The sequence below is a fragment of the Colias croceus genome, chromosome 25 (assembly GCF_905220415.1).
Source record: "Colias croceus chromosome 25, ilColCroc2.1".
Lineage (NCBI taxonomy): Eukaryota > Metazoa > Arthropoda > Insecta > Lepidoptera > Pieridae > Colias > Colias croceus.
In genome coordinates this window covers 1,570,391-1,588,338 of record NC_059561.1, presented here as the reverse complement: position 1 = coordinate 1,588,338, position 17,948 = coordinate 1,570,391, and the positions used below count along the sequence as shown (strand labels likewise).

Here is a 17,948-nt window from a genome sequence, read left to right as displayed (position 1 = left end):
ATGTATATTCTATATTTGTCTCACTACAGAGTATAGTGCCACAAACTTATCTGACCCGGTGACAAAAACTGGAACTACGTGCCGCCATTTTGAAATGTCACATTTTCACAGACTTTTCATACGGAAAATTTTGTTAATAAAAAGAAAGCGACATCAGTGACACTGTCACCGGGTCAGATAAGTTTGTGGCACTATACGTGAATGTGTACGTTACTATGTTTGTGTGTGTGTAGAATGTTTATGTAGATAATACGGAACTTTTACTGCTAGTTTGTTCACATAGACCGCTTCTAAGTCAGTTTATAATATAATATGTATTTTAAGGGATTGTACACAAAAATTGGAACATAGGGCATAAAATAAAAAACCAAATAGGGACAATATTCATTTATTTCCATCGATCGATCAGTTACATGCGCAAACATTATCTAAAAACCAGTATTAACCAGACTAACTGCTTCCTTTGAATACACATACAGCAGAACCTACATTTTATATATATCCACCAAGCTTATACAATCACCATAAAGATTTACAATATAAGATATGTCGGGAATAGCTTCTACGATAAAATTATTACGCATCAGTACAGTTGTTCTAAAAAGTACGTGGTTTTAATTAATAAAAGTTACATTATCATGCGTTACATATAAAGGAACGTCATCTATAACATTATAGTCTATATTAAATATAATTCGCGTAAAAAAATAATAAATAAATGTTCAGCCTCCGTTATTTCCTCTAACTACATTAAACGCGGTTATAAAATTTGGATGTTTATAAAACGCTAAAAAGTTGTCTGGCAATTTATATAATAATTATGTGGATTAACAAAATGGCCGCTTTGGCGCCAATTTCAAAGTTTAAGATATGTTAGTATACGCATTATTGCTATAAGGTCAGCACGTCGAAGTTACGAGAAGTTAAATCTTTAAAACTCATCTAAAATACAATTTTTGTTACTTTTTATTATGGACAGACAATTTGTCATAGAACTATATAAAAATCAAAAAATGGAAGATAAAAGAAGACGAAAACACTATTAAATGAATAAAAAAGGAATTACAAACAATAAATCTTTTACAAAATAAATCAATCATGGGTACATTAATATTAGATTTCTATTCGAGCGGTAATTTTTAACATCGATTTTCACAAAGCACATCAAAAACTTTTTAGAAAAGGTGTTTACATTTATTTAATAAAACCGAAAATCATCAACAATATGACATATTTTAAAGGAAATGTAGATGCAAAAAAAACTTTTTTCAAATTAAATAAGTCCAGAGTATTTTTATTTTGTCTTTTTTACTAAGAAATGCATACCTTTAGAAAACAAGACAAAATATTATATACTGCTAATTTTAAAATTACAGTTTTTAATCGTTATCATGACATTATCTCACGACATGACATTTGATAGTAGTTTGACATAAAAAATGTCAAGTGTAAATAACAAAATACATAAAAAAATATACCGGCCGAATTGATAACCTCCTTTTTTTTGAAGTCGGTTAAAAATATGTCAAATTGTTGATGATTCCGGGTTCAATCTAACAACAGGACGATTCTTATACCGATATGATTAGATAGACATAGATATGTTAATATTATTTATTTATTGGCAGTTAATATATACTTCTTAGGGCCGATTTTTCAATGCTTGGATAAAACTTATTCGTCCAATAAAGTATTACACGATAATATTAAAATGTCACGTAAACTGTCAAATACGGGCAATTAGAATACGTTTTAAAAATGGTAGTTTTATACATTATTCGACGAATAAGTTTTATCCAAGCATTGAAAAATCGGCCCTTAATGGAATAATCAAGTTTATACTTGAAATTTATTAGTTAAATAAATATAGAGGAGCAAATATTGTCTCGGTTTGAATATTTAATTGAGTCTTTTGACGACTAAAGTTTCTACTTGTCGAATATGAAAAAATCAAATATATTAACTTAGGCAATGGAATTCTAATCTTTCCTAAAATTTTAAGAAAGAAGAGGAAATAATATTATTGTACAAAGTTTCAGTATATAGTGATGTTAAGTCACCTATTCAAGAAAAAAAAGCACATAATAAAGACCTTGTAATTATTGTTAGTAAAAAGATTCTGTTAAATGGAGGTGGCAATAAAAACATCTATATAATATGTATGATAAATATTAAACTTAAAACACCTATATTATAAAATTAGTTACGATTTAATTAATCATATCCATTCAATATCTACTCCTAAAAATAATAATGTATACATCCGTCTCTTTCTAACTTAAGCATGAGCCATAAGAGTGAAAGAGACGACGCTATACATTTTTTACAATTACACATTTTATAATCACATTGAAACACAAATTATTCGAAATATTGTAATCGTTATAAATACAAATTTGGCGAACATTGCTACACGTTTACAATTTACAAATTATAAATAGTGATGTGACAATTGTCGATATATATTCGTAAAATTAGGCGCGAATCATCGTTGCAAAACGTATGGGCATTGCGCCTTCGTAGTGATGTTATAGGGTATCGATAAAAATGTCATGTGCACCTGTTGAATAGTGATGTGATTGACATTACAAAATACACAAATCGAACGTAATTAGATCCAAATTTATTTTTATATAGATAGTGATGTGAATATGTATCGATAGTTAACGTATTTTGGGCGCGGATCTATCGTTGCAGAGTTTGTTGCGACGTAGTGTTGCGCCTCGCTTGATCTGCTCCATTAGTGATGTGTGACATACGCGCGGGTCCGGCTGGAAATCGATAAATATATTTAGGTAATACTGAACAAAAATAAAATATTTGGAAGTAAATTAAATTCATTTTGTAAATTTTAAAATAATAAAATCGACGTATATAGTGCGTGTTTATGTGATGTCTTTAATCCAAAGTGAAACTCTATGCCAAAGTAGCTTGTAGTGTAGTGTCTAGTGTGTAGTGTACGTCAGGGCTCGGAAACCGGTTTAAATTCTTAACCGGTTTCGGTCATTGACCCCAAACCGAAATTGATTTAGGTTAAAGGTTGCACTTTACCGGTTTTTACCGGTTTATGCAAAATACCGGTTTTTCATTAATATTGGTTTTGGTGGTGAAAATTAACCGGTTAAAACCAAGTTACATAAGGATCCTCGGCCCCCGCTACCCTCGCTCGACGGGCCTGGACGTTGCGAAGTCATTTAGTTACAAAATTCTTAATCGCACTCAAGTTCGCAATTTTAGTTTATATTTGAAATTTGAATTTGATAACTAGATTTCCGCCCGCGGCTTCGCCCGTGTTTGCAAAGGAAAACCCGCATAGTTCCCGTTCCCGTGGGATTTCCGGGATAAAAACTATCCTATGTGTTAATCCAAGTTACCCTCTATATGTGTGCTAAACATCCATACATCCATACATCTATACTTACAAACTATATTTTAGAATAGAATATATTAGATATATTAGATACTAGCTTCCGCCCGCGATTCCGTCCGCGTGGAAAAATTAAGATTTATTTTTTTCTACGTATTTTTCCGGGATAAAAAGTATCCTATTTTATGCCCAGGATAATAAGGTATAATTATACCAAGTTTCATCGAAATCGAACCGTTAGTTTTCACGTGATGCCTGAACATACAGACAGACAAAAAATTTTTTAATCACATATTTGGGTTTGGTATCGATCCAGTAACACCCCCTGGTATTTATTTTTTCAATATTTTCAATGTACAGAATTGACCCTTCTACAGATTTATTATATGTATAGATATTAGATTCACTATATCTTGTGGCAAGCGTTAAAAAATGAGGCAAAAATAATAAAAGGAATTAACCGGTTAATTTGGGTGTCAAAACCGTTTGTGCAGAAGTAACCGGTAACCTTAATCATTTGGGTTACTTATAAACAGTTCACTTGTTTAACCGGTAAATGAAGGAACGATATATTTACCGGTATAATATAATCTAAATTAACCGCTCTTTTCAAACCGGTTCCGAGCCCTGGTGTACGTATACACTAATTAATAGTGTCTAATATCTAGTGTAAAGTGTACATATTATAACACCTATCCAATTTCCAACTACGCTATATATTAAACTAGCTTTTCGCCCGCAGCTTCGCCCGTGTACTCAACGTGAAGTAGACGCATAGTTCCCGTTGCCGAGACATTTTCAGGATAAAACCTACCTGTATCAATCCAAGTTACCCTCTATGTGTGTGCCAGCAAGAAAATCTGTTCAGCAGTTTTCACGTTAAGGAGTAGCAAACAAACATATAAACTTTCGCATATGAATAGGATTACATATAATTATTATTATGTACCTGCGCCCTTGCATTAATAGTGTCTCTCACAATAGCACCGCGGTTGGTCGCACGGCGTTGTAGTGTCGCTGATAGTTTGTCCAAAAATGCCGGTTGGACTGCTGGGATTGCTGTGAAATAGATAAAATAAAAAAAATGTGTGCGTGTACTAGTGTACACACGTAAGAAGTGAAACTTCTTTATGACCTTATTTTTCAAAAATTAATTTACTTTAATTAACTAACTTTACAGAAATACGTCGAATCACGCGTGGCGCGCGCGAAAAAGATGGCGCGTAACGAAAAAATGTTACACTCAATTTTTTTCCAACCCCGATAAAGAAGTTTCACTTCAAAAGCTTTGTAGTTATGCTACGCTACATATTTTTAGTAGCTTAATATTTATATGATAGGTAGATATTTCATAGAACAAAACCATATTCAATTTGTATACTCTGCAATAAATCGTTGTCGTCCTGTAAAGCTGAAGAGTTTGTTTGAACGCGCTAATCTCAGGAACTACTGGTCCGATTTGAAAAATTCTTTCGGTGTTAGATAGCCTCTCTATCGAGGCTATATATCATCACGCTAAGACCAACAGGAGCGGAGCCACGCGGGTGAAACCGCGCGGCGCGGCTAGTCTTATATAAGTATAATATATTATCTATAATTTGACTTTCTTAATCGACTTGAGCGATGCGAATGTGTTTGAACTCGTCGTAATGACCAAAATATTTTTATCATCTACTTTTTAACATGGTAAAAAACCTAGTAAAAAATGTAACTCAAATATACCCAAACAGGTATTTCACACTTTTTTTTATTTCATACCTAAAAATACATAAAATTCCATACCTTTAGGCTTATGTGTGTCAGCCGCAGTGATAGTGGATATAGCTCGACGACTCGTTCTGGGCGATAGTTGTGGAGCTAGTTTAGCGCTTAAGCTGGCTATCAGACCACTCGCTGAAAACATAATTAAAAAAATTTTAAATAAATAAATAAATATTTCAGGACAATTTTCACACACGTCACGATCTAATCCCATACTAAGCTTTCGCTTGTGTTTGGTAAACCAAAATGCTTGATAAACATGTTTAAATATAATTTTGAATAAATAAATATAAATAATTATTATGCCCCGGGTGGGAATCGAACCCACAACCTCAGGCTTGGAAGGCAGGGTCACTACCAACCAAGCCAACCGGTCACTCAAAAAAGTATGTACTAAAACCCACATTTTCAAAAAACAAATTTGATTGGTTTGATTTGATTTGATTAGATGATTTGCTTGATTTGATTTGATTAGAACACTCACGCTGTCTATCAGCACTGTGCGATCGTGCTGCGAGCCGCGAGCTGAGCGCGCCCGGCACTGCGTATATACCGTCCGCTTGACGACGCTCTGTTAGTTTCAGACCTGTATTAAAGAAGAAGAAATACATAAAAAATAAGTTATATTTTAATTTACGGAAATGTTTGCTGAGATATAATGTGGAAAAAATTGGAAACATATAAAAATCATTAATATTTTTGATACATTATGTGCTTAAGCGATTCAATTTGTTGTTTCGGACATGTAATGGAGTCTAGTGATGAATTATAACTGTCAATTCATTCACAATTTACTTTCTCTAGTAAGTATATTATGTCGACCGTATTTTCGTGGTATCGAAACGACCGAGGCATTTGAAAATAGTTGGACGTTTGAAAAACTTCTTTAAGAACCAAAAAAAAGGTTAAACGGACAATACAAAAAAAGAATCCAGTAGCGTATAGAGAATTCAATAATTCAGATATACACCCTTCTTTATTAAAACCCTTCTTTATTATTTTTCTAACACAATCTATACTAATATTATAAAGCCTAAGAGTTTGTTTGAACGCGCTTATCTCAGGAGCTACTGGTCCGATATGAAAAATTATTTCGGTGTTAGATAGCCCATTTATCGAGGAAGGCTATAGGTGCTATATATCATAACACTAAGACCAACAGGAGCGGAGCAATGCGGGTGAAACCGCGAGGCACAGCTAGTTAGATATATATAAAAAACCCACCAGTCTGTCCGTAATGCGAATCATTATGTATCCTCGGACCGAAGCTTGAGAACGGCTTGTCGGAATTACCGGGCGTGGAGGGAGACGAGGCTTGAGAGGAATCTTTTATTTCACCGTACATGTTACCTGAAAATGTGCTTTATTTTGAAGACTGTAAAGACTAAATTTGTATGAAGAAGATGACTAGATGTGTGAAGGTACTAAATTTTTTGTTGGATATAGTATAATTTGATAATCAAAAATGCCTTGGAAAAATATACTTTCTTATAAAGGCACGTAAGATTTAATTTGCTTGGCTAACTAGTTAGCTTCAGCCACTTTTAATAAATTAACAATGTTTAAATTAGAGTTACAGTTAGATCCAAGTTGAAATATATATGTATTTTTCGTGTTAACAATTATTTTAACTAAATCTTTATTAAGATACAAATCAATTGAAGTCTCTTCAACAGTTAAATAGCCTAAGTCACTCATTACATCATCGCTTATTTGAGTCCCAGCCATTAACAGAAGTAAACCAGAATACAATTATTTTTAAATTCATCTTGTGGTAAAAATACCTATCATTTTATCAAAAAACATTACTATAAATAAAAATAACTCACTTGAACCGCCATCCCTGAACAAATCCGAGTTAGAGCTGTTCAAGCTATTCTTCCGTACATATATAGAATTCTCGAATGCGATTCTATGCCCTGTCTGCCCGTAAATAGGGTTCAAACTGCCAGCAAAATTACTTTTAGCCTGTTGAAAAGTGCTCAATTGACTCTGACTTTGGCTTTCATAATTCTGATTCTGTTGATTCTGATTCTGGTTTTGCTGATTCTGATTCTGGTTCTGTTGATTCTGATTCTGGTTGATCGTTCGTCTTAAGAGGCCGGGAGAAGCCGGCATGTGCTTTAGTTCGGTTAGTTGTTTGACTGTTTCCGCCACGTTTATGCCTTGATGACCTGTTGCGTGAAAATGTTGAAAAATATAATATTAAGTTAATAAATTTGATTGAAATTGGATACGAATTTAATGTATTACAATTAGTTTTTGACAGTGCAATTTCCTTGGAAAATGTAAATAATTCAGAGAGGTAAGAAAAAAGTAATCAGTTGAAAAAAATTTATAATCCTGCCATGACCGAATGCCGCTAAGATAAAAAGGTATAAAATAATTATATTATAGGACATTTTAAAAACGTTTAAATATAAGCTTTATGATAGTCATTTCAAGAGTTTATTTCGCGCATTTTTTAGCTTTTCTTTTACTATAATTTCACTTAAAGACATACCAGCACCGCTTTCATGATCTGGCTGCAAGAGGAAAGCCGGGGGCGGAGGCAAGTTGTCCGCGTCTGTTGTATTCAAATGTGCGTTTTGCACGTTGCTCTGAAATTCAATCAAGATAATAGATATAAATTATTTTCTTGAAGGCTTGTAATAGGAATAAATATTGGCTGATGATGGACCCGGGATGACAGATCTTGATTTCTATACGTTATGTTGATACATTTATGCATACATAAATTATGTTTAGTTTACGTCAGCATTTTTATAAATATTAATGATAAATATTATTATTATGTTTCTGACAGAGATTCATTTGCATGCTGTCTTGATAAAAAATACTTTTGTTTGAAAGAAAAATTAACATGATAGTTTTGATGATGGCTTTGTAAGGTCACCAATTCTGTTAACCTCTTATTGTAAAATGTGTAATTTGCTCTTATTATGCATAAAATATAATAATCCTGAAATCCCACTTAAACACATTCTGATGAAATCCAACTACTCAAAATAAAAAAGTACAATTTTAACAATAAATAAAAATACATTTTTCATAACTACCCTCACCTGCACAAAAGGTCTCTGCGGTCTCGATATAGATGACGAGCGTCGTACCGGCGGCGGAGGCTTGCCCACTGAACTGGACGAACCACGACGAGACCATACTGATGGAGTCGCTAGAAATATGTACATAATATTATGTTTAGATGAGGAAAAAGGGTAAGAAAAAGTAATTGGGAAGAAGAATAGTTTCTGGATACAAAAACATAGAAGTTCTGTTTAGCCATCTAAATTCCTCCGGAGGAAACAGTACATGTAAAAGTGAACTAAGTGTACAGAAAGATATCTACGAAAAATTGTAGCAGGGTAAAACAAATCCAATGAAAATAAAATCAAAATTGGAAAAACATTATGATTAGCTTTACTTTTTATGAATTCGTTTATAATTGGTCTGATAGGTAAAATACATATTATATTCGTTTTTGTGATAGAAATGATGTTGTTAAAAGTTACATCTTCTTACATAAAAACCTAAATATATTGTGCGATAAACATTTCACTAAGATGTATAATATAAACAAAACTCATGCTTTAACTTTAATAAAAACATTTACAGAAACAAAAATAAAAACAAGCAATAACAGAACAGTAAAAAAAGTAAAATCGGCATGTACCTTATCTTGTCTTTCTTCGAGGTACTTATAGAATCTGTCCCAAACATCGTCTATCGTTCACGAAAGCATTAACCTGATTATTTAGTGTTCCTAAATGAAGGAAATAAAAAACCATTCACTTACACTTTACTACAGTACCTTTTCTAAGGTGCACGTTTTCCTTTCTTCCATTCTTCTAGTGCTATCACCAGACATATTGTATGTTGATTATATTGTTTGCCTACCTTATTAACCGCCACCTCCACTTTAATCCCCTTATACCCTAAAGAATATTCCTTCTCCTGCAATTTTAACTACCTAGTTTATTCCTTCCTATCCTGCCCTTTCTATCACCAATTTCTCCGCTTTTTTTCCACTTACCAGACATAGAAACCGGTTTGCTTAGAGTGGCAAACGTTGGCTAATCCAGCTCTTCCAAGCTCCAAACAGCTTCCTCCAAACTCCTCAGAGACACGAAGAAGCTATCTTACCCACTTACTCTTCTACAAGAACCTTTATAACCGCTACATTCACTTCTGAAAGCCTTTTTACCAACATTCCGTATCCTGCCCATTTTACCATCTACTTTCCCTTATCCAGCCCTTTTTACCATCAAATTTCTCCGCTTTTTTCCCCACTTACCAGACATAGACACCGGGCGACGTTTCGGCACAGCCGGCTTGCCCACAGTAGCGAACGTTGGCTGATCCAGCTCTTCCAAGCTCCTAACAGCTTCCTCCAAGCTGCCCAGAGACACGGAGAAGCTGTCCCGCGCTGCGGCGACCGCGTCACGGCGTAACGTGACTATCTCTGACGTGACTACGTAAGCGGGACATGCGGGTTGTATGGCGTGTTGGGTTTGGAATAATATGATTTTTGGTCATAAATAAATTATTTTTCTAATCTTTATATAATTATGACCGTGGGTGGACTGGTCTTTTTTTTGTTTTATATTTCTTGGCATACAACATACAGATATAATATTGACATAATGAAGACTTTGGAGTCATGATATTGATAAGCCTGTTGTAATAAACGATGTAGTCATATATAACAGGATCTTTTTGATCGCAATATTGATAGATTTTTGATTGAGGATTGAACTAAAATCAGCGATGCAGTTTGACTGTTATTTTATTTACGTATTTTTTCAACAGCTAACTAAAATACTTCTTATTTCCTCAGAATATAAAGAGATCTTTTAATTTAGTTTTAATAGGGCAATTTAACCATCATATTAATCCAGTTCCAATATAAAAAAAATGTAAATAGCAAATTAAAATTAAATCAACATCATAAAACAACACTAGCTCTAACATTAAAAAACAATAACAAATCTTGTATCTATACATATTATGTTAACAATATTAAGCAATTTCACCAAAATTCGCACTTTTGACGGTATTTATAAGAGCTAGCGCGCAAGAGCAACTTTTGTCTCCGCAACTATTTGTCTCTCCCATCAACTCTATGGGGAGTTGCGTCGCTACGTGCGCACACACTTTCTTACTAGCTCATAGAGTTGATGGGAGAGAAAAAAATAGTTACGGAGAAGAAAGTTGCTCTTGTTAGCTCTAACATTCATAAAATAGTTAATCAATGAAGTAATTGGTCATTAATTTTGGTGAAATTGGTCTTTGGAAACAAATAGACTGCTCTTTTCACAAAACTATAGTGCGGTGATGAAAGGGAAAATAAATTACACAAATAATAATTCATATACGATTCTATATGATTTCTGTAATTCATTTTCCATTGCAGTACTTCCTTATCTTTGGGTTTAACCAATGAGAAATATTTTTCTGATAAAACTTTTGTTATTATGGATCGTCCATGAAACATTCTAATCTGATTGACATATTAACATGTAAAAAAGGAAAGAGTTCGTTCCAAATATACTCTGTTACTACTGGACCGAATTTCAAAATTATTTTCCTAGCGAAAGGCTGAGAAAATAATTAATTAGCCTGGTTGGCTAAGAAAATAGTTAGCCGGGTAGTTTATTTCCCGAATGAATTAATAAAGTACCATTTAAACTTTGTTCTCATCCCTGATATGCCCGGACGAAGCCAGAACAAACGGCTAGTTAATAGTTATATGTACAGAAATCATCATTAAAAAAAAACGACTTGAGTCTCCTATCATTTTGAAAACCTGTAAAATATTTCTACCTTTTAACTCTTAGCTTCACACCACCCAGTCTATTCATTTCCAAAAGCAAAACATCCTATCTCACACACACAGGGCACACGAAAAGCGACTCTATCCCGTACACACAAGACTCACCATCGGCGAGCGACGCCTGGTGGTGCGCGTGGTCCTCAGCCGCGAAAGCACCTTGACTTCCATACCCACTTGACGATTCGAGGGACGATTCGCTTGCTGACGACTCGGAGCACACCTGGAATTTGATAAAAAAAAACTTATTTAATTATATTTTTAAATAACAAAGTTTTAAAATAGGTATATATGAGAACACTAGCTGTGCTCCGCGGTTTTACCCGCAGTGCTCCGCTTCTATTGGTCTTAGCGTGATGATATATAGCCTATAGCCTTCCTTGATAAATGGACTATCTAACACCGAAATAATTTTTCGAATCAGACCAGTAAATTCTGAGATTAGCGCGTTAAAACAAACAAACTCTCGAGCCAATAGACTGTATAAATATGTATAATATAGGAATATACATTACAAACATAGCAAAGAAGAAAACAAAAAATTCAAAAATAAAAGAATTCAACGGATTCGTAGATTTCCCAAATTTAAATTCAACGAGAACGAAAAAGTATTGAAATCAGTTAAAACTCTTTAATTTCTAATTTGATTGACCAATTTAACTTACTCTCTTTACATCCTGAAAAAATCTCCAATACTGTATTTCAATCCAATCCTTAGATTTCCAATATAACGAATCTCTTAGGTAATTGGCCATATTAATATAGACTCTTCAAAAAAAAATATCTTTGTCTAATCTATGTGTAAACTATTGTAGAATTTACAATAACGTACTAACAAATTTTAACTTCCTATAATCAACGCGAAATTCTCAATGCAAATAATAATTTTACGAGTAGGTTGTCAAACTACCAAAACTATCAACCGAAAATATCTTCTAGTATTGGTATTGTCTGGCTTAAACAATGAACACAATTGAGGTGTTTATATTATGAATGCTAAACATATTTCGATACAGTTCTTGCTTTTACTAAGTCTACTAGTGAAAAGAATACAGTCTATCCCTGTCCCCGTGGCCATCTAAAAATTCTACTAAAATATAATTTCTAAAGTAATTTTTCACCAGGTTCAAAAGACAAAAAAATACAATTAAAGCATTATACCTAATTATATTATTAAACTAAGTTTATTATGAATTAGGCTTCTATGAATATTTTGAGAGTATATTTTTATAAGGCACGTTATTGTTAATTCATGTTTGCGAATAGTTTTCATCGACGCTACGAACAATGCTCCATTCTCAGCTGAATTACGTTAAGAAATTTTATCGAGATCGACATGATTTGATACTTTTATTATTCACCACTAAACTTAAACTTGAAACGCAAATGTAACTACGTACATAAAATATATATTTTTTATACTTTCCACGAATGAATCCTAGTTATATAGATCAATTTCATCAAAATTCGTAGAGCCAATTCCTACATTAAGATTCGGAAAACTGACTGATATATCAACACACAACCGAAACTATTGGACCGAACGGAATGAATTTTTGACAGGATTTTGATAAATTCAACCCCAAGTAATTAAATAGGGGATAAAAGTTTGTACCGAGACAATTAATTTTGACATTGTGGGCAAAAAAAGCTAGTTCAGATGCTATATACGCTCGTTTAATGTGTTAGATAGATCTAACTAATTTATATTCTCATAAACCAACGATCAAAACCATTCAATCGCGTATACTACAACTACTATGACATATTATATCGGTATTGGTATAACGTCTAGTGGCAGTAGAAAAACAGCACTGTGACAAACGCACGTATCGAATTATGAAAAATTTCATCACTATATTACATATTTTGTGAGTAATTTATACGTTATATTATAATTATAAAGAGTATTTGTATATTTTCACGTAAGAATAAAGCGCGTCACACACGGTGAAGATACTATAATATTTTATGTTAAGATTCTCTAATATAAATTAATTGTTTATGTGATGACATTTTTTTAAACGTTCATTTTATTTCTAAATGTTAATTTAATACTTTTTCAAAATTTAATCAATGTAATATTACCTGTTTTTAACATCTTAAAACGCATTTACGAGTCGCGATTACAAGTCTTAATCATAAAATACGATTAAATACGTGAATCATGGTATATTAATTGAAAAACATTGCATGCTTATTGAACATTCTTTATTATGTTTGAATTTTCATGTTCATCAGTAATTCCGAAGATTACTCCGTACAAATAATATTAGTCCCCTTCATAATATTAGTATAGTCTAGCTTTCCGCCCGCGGCTTCGCCCACTTTGCTTAAAACTTAATAAATCCATACTAATATTATAAATGCGAAAGTAACTCTGTCTGTATGTCTGTTACTCAATCACGTCTAAACTACTGAACCAATTTTCATGAAATTTGGTATTCTCAATACCATATTTTGATACCCGAGAAAGGACATAGGCTACTTTTTATCCCGGGAAAATAACGCAATCCCGGAAACGGGAACGCGGGCGAAGCCGCGCGCGGAAACCTAGTTACCTATATAAATTATAATTAAATATGGTTTTAAGTATTCTTAATTATGGTTTTAAGTATATGTATACTTAAAACCATATTTAAGAACCACTCTATACATTTCTATACATTTACTTTTGTAATTTTTGTTTGTTATCTATTAATAATAAGACCGCATCAAAGTCCGTTGCGTATTTTGAACGACCTAAGCCTACTAAGAGTATCAAATTTGTTTTAAACTATGCACTGTTAAATTATATGAATTATTAAAATAAAGATTATTATATTATTACAGGGTGTCCAACATACTCTTGAGTGCAGGATGGTAAGTATCATATCGAATCGATTAGCTTTGGAAAACACCGTAACTTTCTGTTTACTAACTAACTTAGTATGCGTATAACTTAATATAGATTTTTTTGTAGTTCCATATACATAGGAATGCCATATTTAGGTATACAATTTTATAAAACGTCATAGAATAGTCCGTTGCCCGCAACGTTGATAGCATAGCCCGTTATAATGTATTTCTTTACCAAGTTGTTTATTTTTCTTGGACTAAAAAACTACTGAACCCATTGACTAAAAAATGGTAGACTTTTAGTTCCTAATTATAGGCCTATTAATTATATTTTTCTAGTACTATGCAAGACGTATCTGCAGAAACTGCTTTCCAAATCGGTGATAATTGGTAAAAATATGTTATGACATACAATAATATTTACAACAATAAATATTTGTGTTTGAGCTTGACGCCCATTAAGGCTGAAATAATTTAAATGACCTAACAACAAACACATGCGTATAGGAATTTATTCTCTATGCTCATTAAATACCAATAAAGAAGAGAACATTCGTTTCCATCAATCACTAATCAATATAACATTAATAAAACCAATTATATGCTTGTGTGTATTAAATTCTGTTTTTATGGCAACGAGTATAAGATTCGCAAGAATTTGTATACAATTAATTATGATAATATATTTGTAAACATAATTTGCTGTGAGTTGGTTTTGTAACAACAAAATTACTGGAACGATTAAAGTATATTTTATATCTTTGCATAGTGAAAATAGAAAATATTAATTAGTAAAAAAAATAAACCTCAGGTGATTAGAAAAACAATTAATTTCACGCGATACTATTGATTCTTTACAAACACATCCCTTGCAACGCACCATCACACATCTCTAGTGGGAAAGCACCCTAAAGTGTGTTTTTTTTTTTATTGAAGTGAAACTTCTTTATCGGGGTTGGAAAAAAATTTAGTGTAACATTAAGTTAATTGTAATTGTAATTTTAAAGTTACGCGTGACATTTTTCCGTTACGCGCCATCTTTTTCTTATCCTTACCACGCGTGATTCGACGTATTTCTGTAAAGTTGCATAGAGTAAATTATTTTTTGAAAAATAAGGTCATAAAGAAGTTTCACTTCTTACGTGTGTACACTAACTAGTACACGCACACATTTTTTTATTATTTTTATTCCAGTCCCTACGGCTCAGAAGATGTGAAGGCTGCATACAAATCTGGAGAGATGCTGGACCAAAATCCTCCAATAACCTTACAGAATATCATTAGGAAGTTAAAAGAGAGTGGGGTATTTGATGCTGATACAGCCAATCTCAATAGCAGAGAGAGGAAAGAGCTTAGCAAACTGTATGATGCTGTTGAAATCATGGTACGTACTTAAGGTATTTTTGTCATACTTTAATTATGGCTTTCGCCCGTATCTAAACTTAACAAATTATATACTAAAACCTTTTAGCACTCTATGTTAAAAAGAAACTGCATCAAAATCCGTCGTGTATTTTAAAAGATCTTACACTACTACTACACATAGTGACCTACAGACAGTCAAGCAGCGGGAAACGAATTTGTTTTATACAATATAATAGCTATGTTTCAGCTGTTTCGCCTATTAATTCCCCATTGAAAGGAAATTCCAATTCTCAATTTGACTAATTTTTTTTGTGTCTGTTACCTCAGACTTTCCGACAGGGTGAACCGATTATGATGATTCTTTTTTTTTTTAAGTGCCTTCCGGCTGTACCCATTTATCCAAATCTAACTATTCAAAGGTCGTATTTTTTTTTTTCAAAAATGATGATTATAGTTTTATCTTATTTTTTAAGGTGACATCAAGGAACCGTCAACCGTCGACCGTTCAAAATGTATTCTCTTCGCTACGATTGGTCGAGCGAGTGGTGAAGAAACAACTTAAGGAGGGCCAGCTATCCGAGTCGTTGGCGTCCAAGTTCAATTGGGATAAAATGTGAGGTTTTTAAAACTATTTTTATTTAAAAAAATATTTACTTGCTATGATTCGATGGACGAGATTTTTAAGAAATAAGCCTTAATGATGAAACTAAATTATAGAAAAATATTAGTTTTGAACCCACGAAGTTTTTCAACATCTTCGAATTATGATGAATTAACATCAAAACACTCCTAATTAAAAAATATTTAATCAAAATGACCAAGTAATAATGCAGCTTTCAACTAAAAGAAAATCTTTAAAAATCTTTTCACAAAAGTTTCCTACAATATATACAAAAAAAACCCGAGAACTAGATAACTAGATAGAAACTTTTAATTTATCTACATCTTTTACTTCAGTTTTATGATTTAACAATGTTTTTGTTTTCAGTTCAGCGCGTACCGTGCGAGAGAGACCGATATATCATTTAGACAAGGACACCAACATGAGAGTGTTTGACATTGCGTAGCATTAAATTATAATAATGTATTTTATAGCTTATAGTTTAATTATAAGAAATTTTTGAACTACCCTCCTCATTTTTATTTTTGTTTACTACACGTAATCACTTTTAACATGATTTTCTTGCCTTTTAATATTTAACGATAAGGTCTGTAATAGCTAGAAGCTAGTAAAAATAAGGAACACACAGGTCGTGTCGATTAGGCTGCTACATTCCTGCTTATGTAAGATTTTATTATAGTTTTTTTTTTTTTAATAAATGCATATTTTAAAAGTTGTTTTCTTTATTATGCAAAAATATTTATTGGAAAAAGTTCTTAAACGTTGTTTCACCGCTAATATAATAAAGCAGAAAGATATAATTTTCTTTCAATTTATTTTATTAAAATTCAAATAGTAAAATCAAAAAGAAAGAACCAAATACTTTAATTACTAACCGATTTCAAAAATTCTTTCACCTCCACAAACCTTCTTAATTCCCGCTTCTCCCTCCATCCATATTTGTCATTTCGTAATAACTAGCTTTCCGCCCGCGGCATCGCCCGCGCAGTCAAAGAAAAACCAGCATAGTTCCCGTTCCCGTGGGATTTCCGGGATAAAACCTATCCTATGTCCTTTCTCGGGTATCAAAATATCTCTATACCAAATTTCATGCAAATTGGTTCAGTAGTTAAGGCGTGATTGAGTAACAGACAGACAGACAGTTACTTTCGAATTTATAATATTAAGTATGGATTTACATTTTATTTAATTTAAATTTTTCTACGAAAACTTACCTTTTCCTGTTGCGCAAATTCCCCGTGTTGTTGCTGCGCACGTGACGCCGCCATTGTAGCCAACTCCGACATATTCACATACAACGCTTGCGGCATTTCTGTCAAAATTATTTATTGCAAATTATAAAGAAACATTTATTACATACTAGCTTTCTGCCCGCGGCTTCGCCCGCGTTTTCAAAGAAAACTCCGCAGTTCCCGTTGCCGTGGGAATTCCGGAATAAAGCCTATCCTTAATCCAAGTTACCCTCTATATGTGTGCTAAATTGCATTGTAATCGGTTCAGAAGTGATTGCGTGAAAGAGTAACAAACATACATTGCATTTATAATATTAGTAGGACTTTTTAACGGATTCATAAAGTAGTTCTAAAAAATCGAATTACCTTTAGTCAAATGCGGCGGTAGTGACGACGGCTTCGGTTTCATTTCGCTGTGTAACATCGAGTTGGCTTTAGACGGCACTAGAGGTCTCTCTAGCGAGGAACATCTCTGTAGAAAATAACAAAAAATATGAAAATTTTCTAAACTATAATTATTACTAAACGTGCATCTCGACTCCTCGTAGCCTGTTTGACTTCTGGTCGTACCAAATCAGAAACCTTTTTGGTCCCATGCACAAATCTTTACTGAAGATACATGATCAAATATAATATTAACGATTATTATATAAAGGGCATACAGACAAACATTCAGTACAACATATCGAATTTATCTATCAATGATTCACTAGTAAGCGAGAACCATCGATTAGTTTTAAACAAAAACACCTAAAATTTTACACTATGTTAATATCATATTATACATTATTAGAAAGGTTTTTTGTGGGGTAAATTTGTATCAACCCCGTCCGTTTGAAATGTCGAAAAAATATTGTTTGATCTTACGAATCGGACTACGCTAAGCTAAAAAAATCTACACACAACATAGTAAGCCCCCCTGAAGAAGTAAAA

At 32.9% G+C, this 17,948-nt stretch overlaps 2 protein-coding genes across 5 annotated transcripts in view; one reads left to right on the top strand and one right to left on the bottom strand.

The window, feature by feature from the left end:
• Positions 1 to 1,823: 1,823 nt before the first annotated feature.
• The window catches only part of LOC123703079 (protein MTSS 2-like), a 144,953-nt gene continuing 128,828 nt past the window's right edge, over positions 1,824 to 17,948 (bottom strand). For 3 of the 4 annotated variants that reach the window (XM_045650957.1, XM_045650958.1, XM_045650959.1), the window contains 12 exons: positions 17,382 to 17,487; positions 16,998 to 17,095; positions 11,067 to 11,181; positions 9,423 to 9,599; positions 8,194 to 8,303; positions 7,632 to 7,728; positions 6,958 to 7,302; positions 6,353 to 6,478; positions 5,613 to 5,714; positions 5,150 to 5,260; positions 4,317 to 4,426; positions 1,824 to 2,771 (listed from right to left, as the gene is read on the bottom strand). In XM_045650957.1, coding sequence (XP_045506913.1) covers positions 2,664 to 2,771; positions 4,317 to 4,426; positions 5,150 to 5,260; positions 5,613 to 5,714; positions 6,353 to 6,478; positions 6,958 to 7,302; positions 7,632 to 7,728; positions 8,194 to 8,303; positions 9,423 to 9,599; positions 11,067 to 11,181; positions 16,998 to 17,095; positions 17,382 to 17,487 — 1,605 coding nt within the window. In that variant the 3' untranslated portion in view covers positions 1,824 to 2,663. The remainder of the gene's footprint in view (positions 2,772 to 4,316; positions 4,427 to 5,149; positions 5,261 to 5,612; positions 5,715 to 6,352; positions 6,479 to 6,957; positions 7,303 to 7,631; positions 7,729 to 8,193; positions 8,304 to 9,422; positions 9,600 to 11,066; positions 11,182 to 16,997; positions 17,096 to 17,381; positions 17,488 to 17,948) is intronic. The other variant, XM_045650960.1, reaches the window with a different exon arrangement.
• Positions 12,765 to 16,468, top strand: LOC123703084. The gene is made up of 5 exons (XM_045650967.1): positions 12,765 to 12,829; positions 13,791 to 13,820; positions 14,991 to 15,180; positions 15,635 to 15,774; positions 16,150 to 16,468. Exons 1-5 carry the CDS (start codon positions 12,798 to 12,800, stop codon positions 16,226 to 16,228), a joined length of 471 nt encoding a protein of 156 aa, XP_045506923.1. The 5' UTR covers positions 12,765 to 12,797; the 3' UTR covers positions 16,229 to 16,468.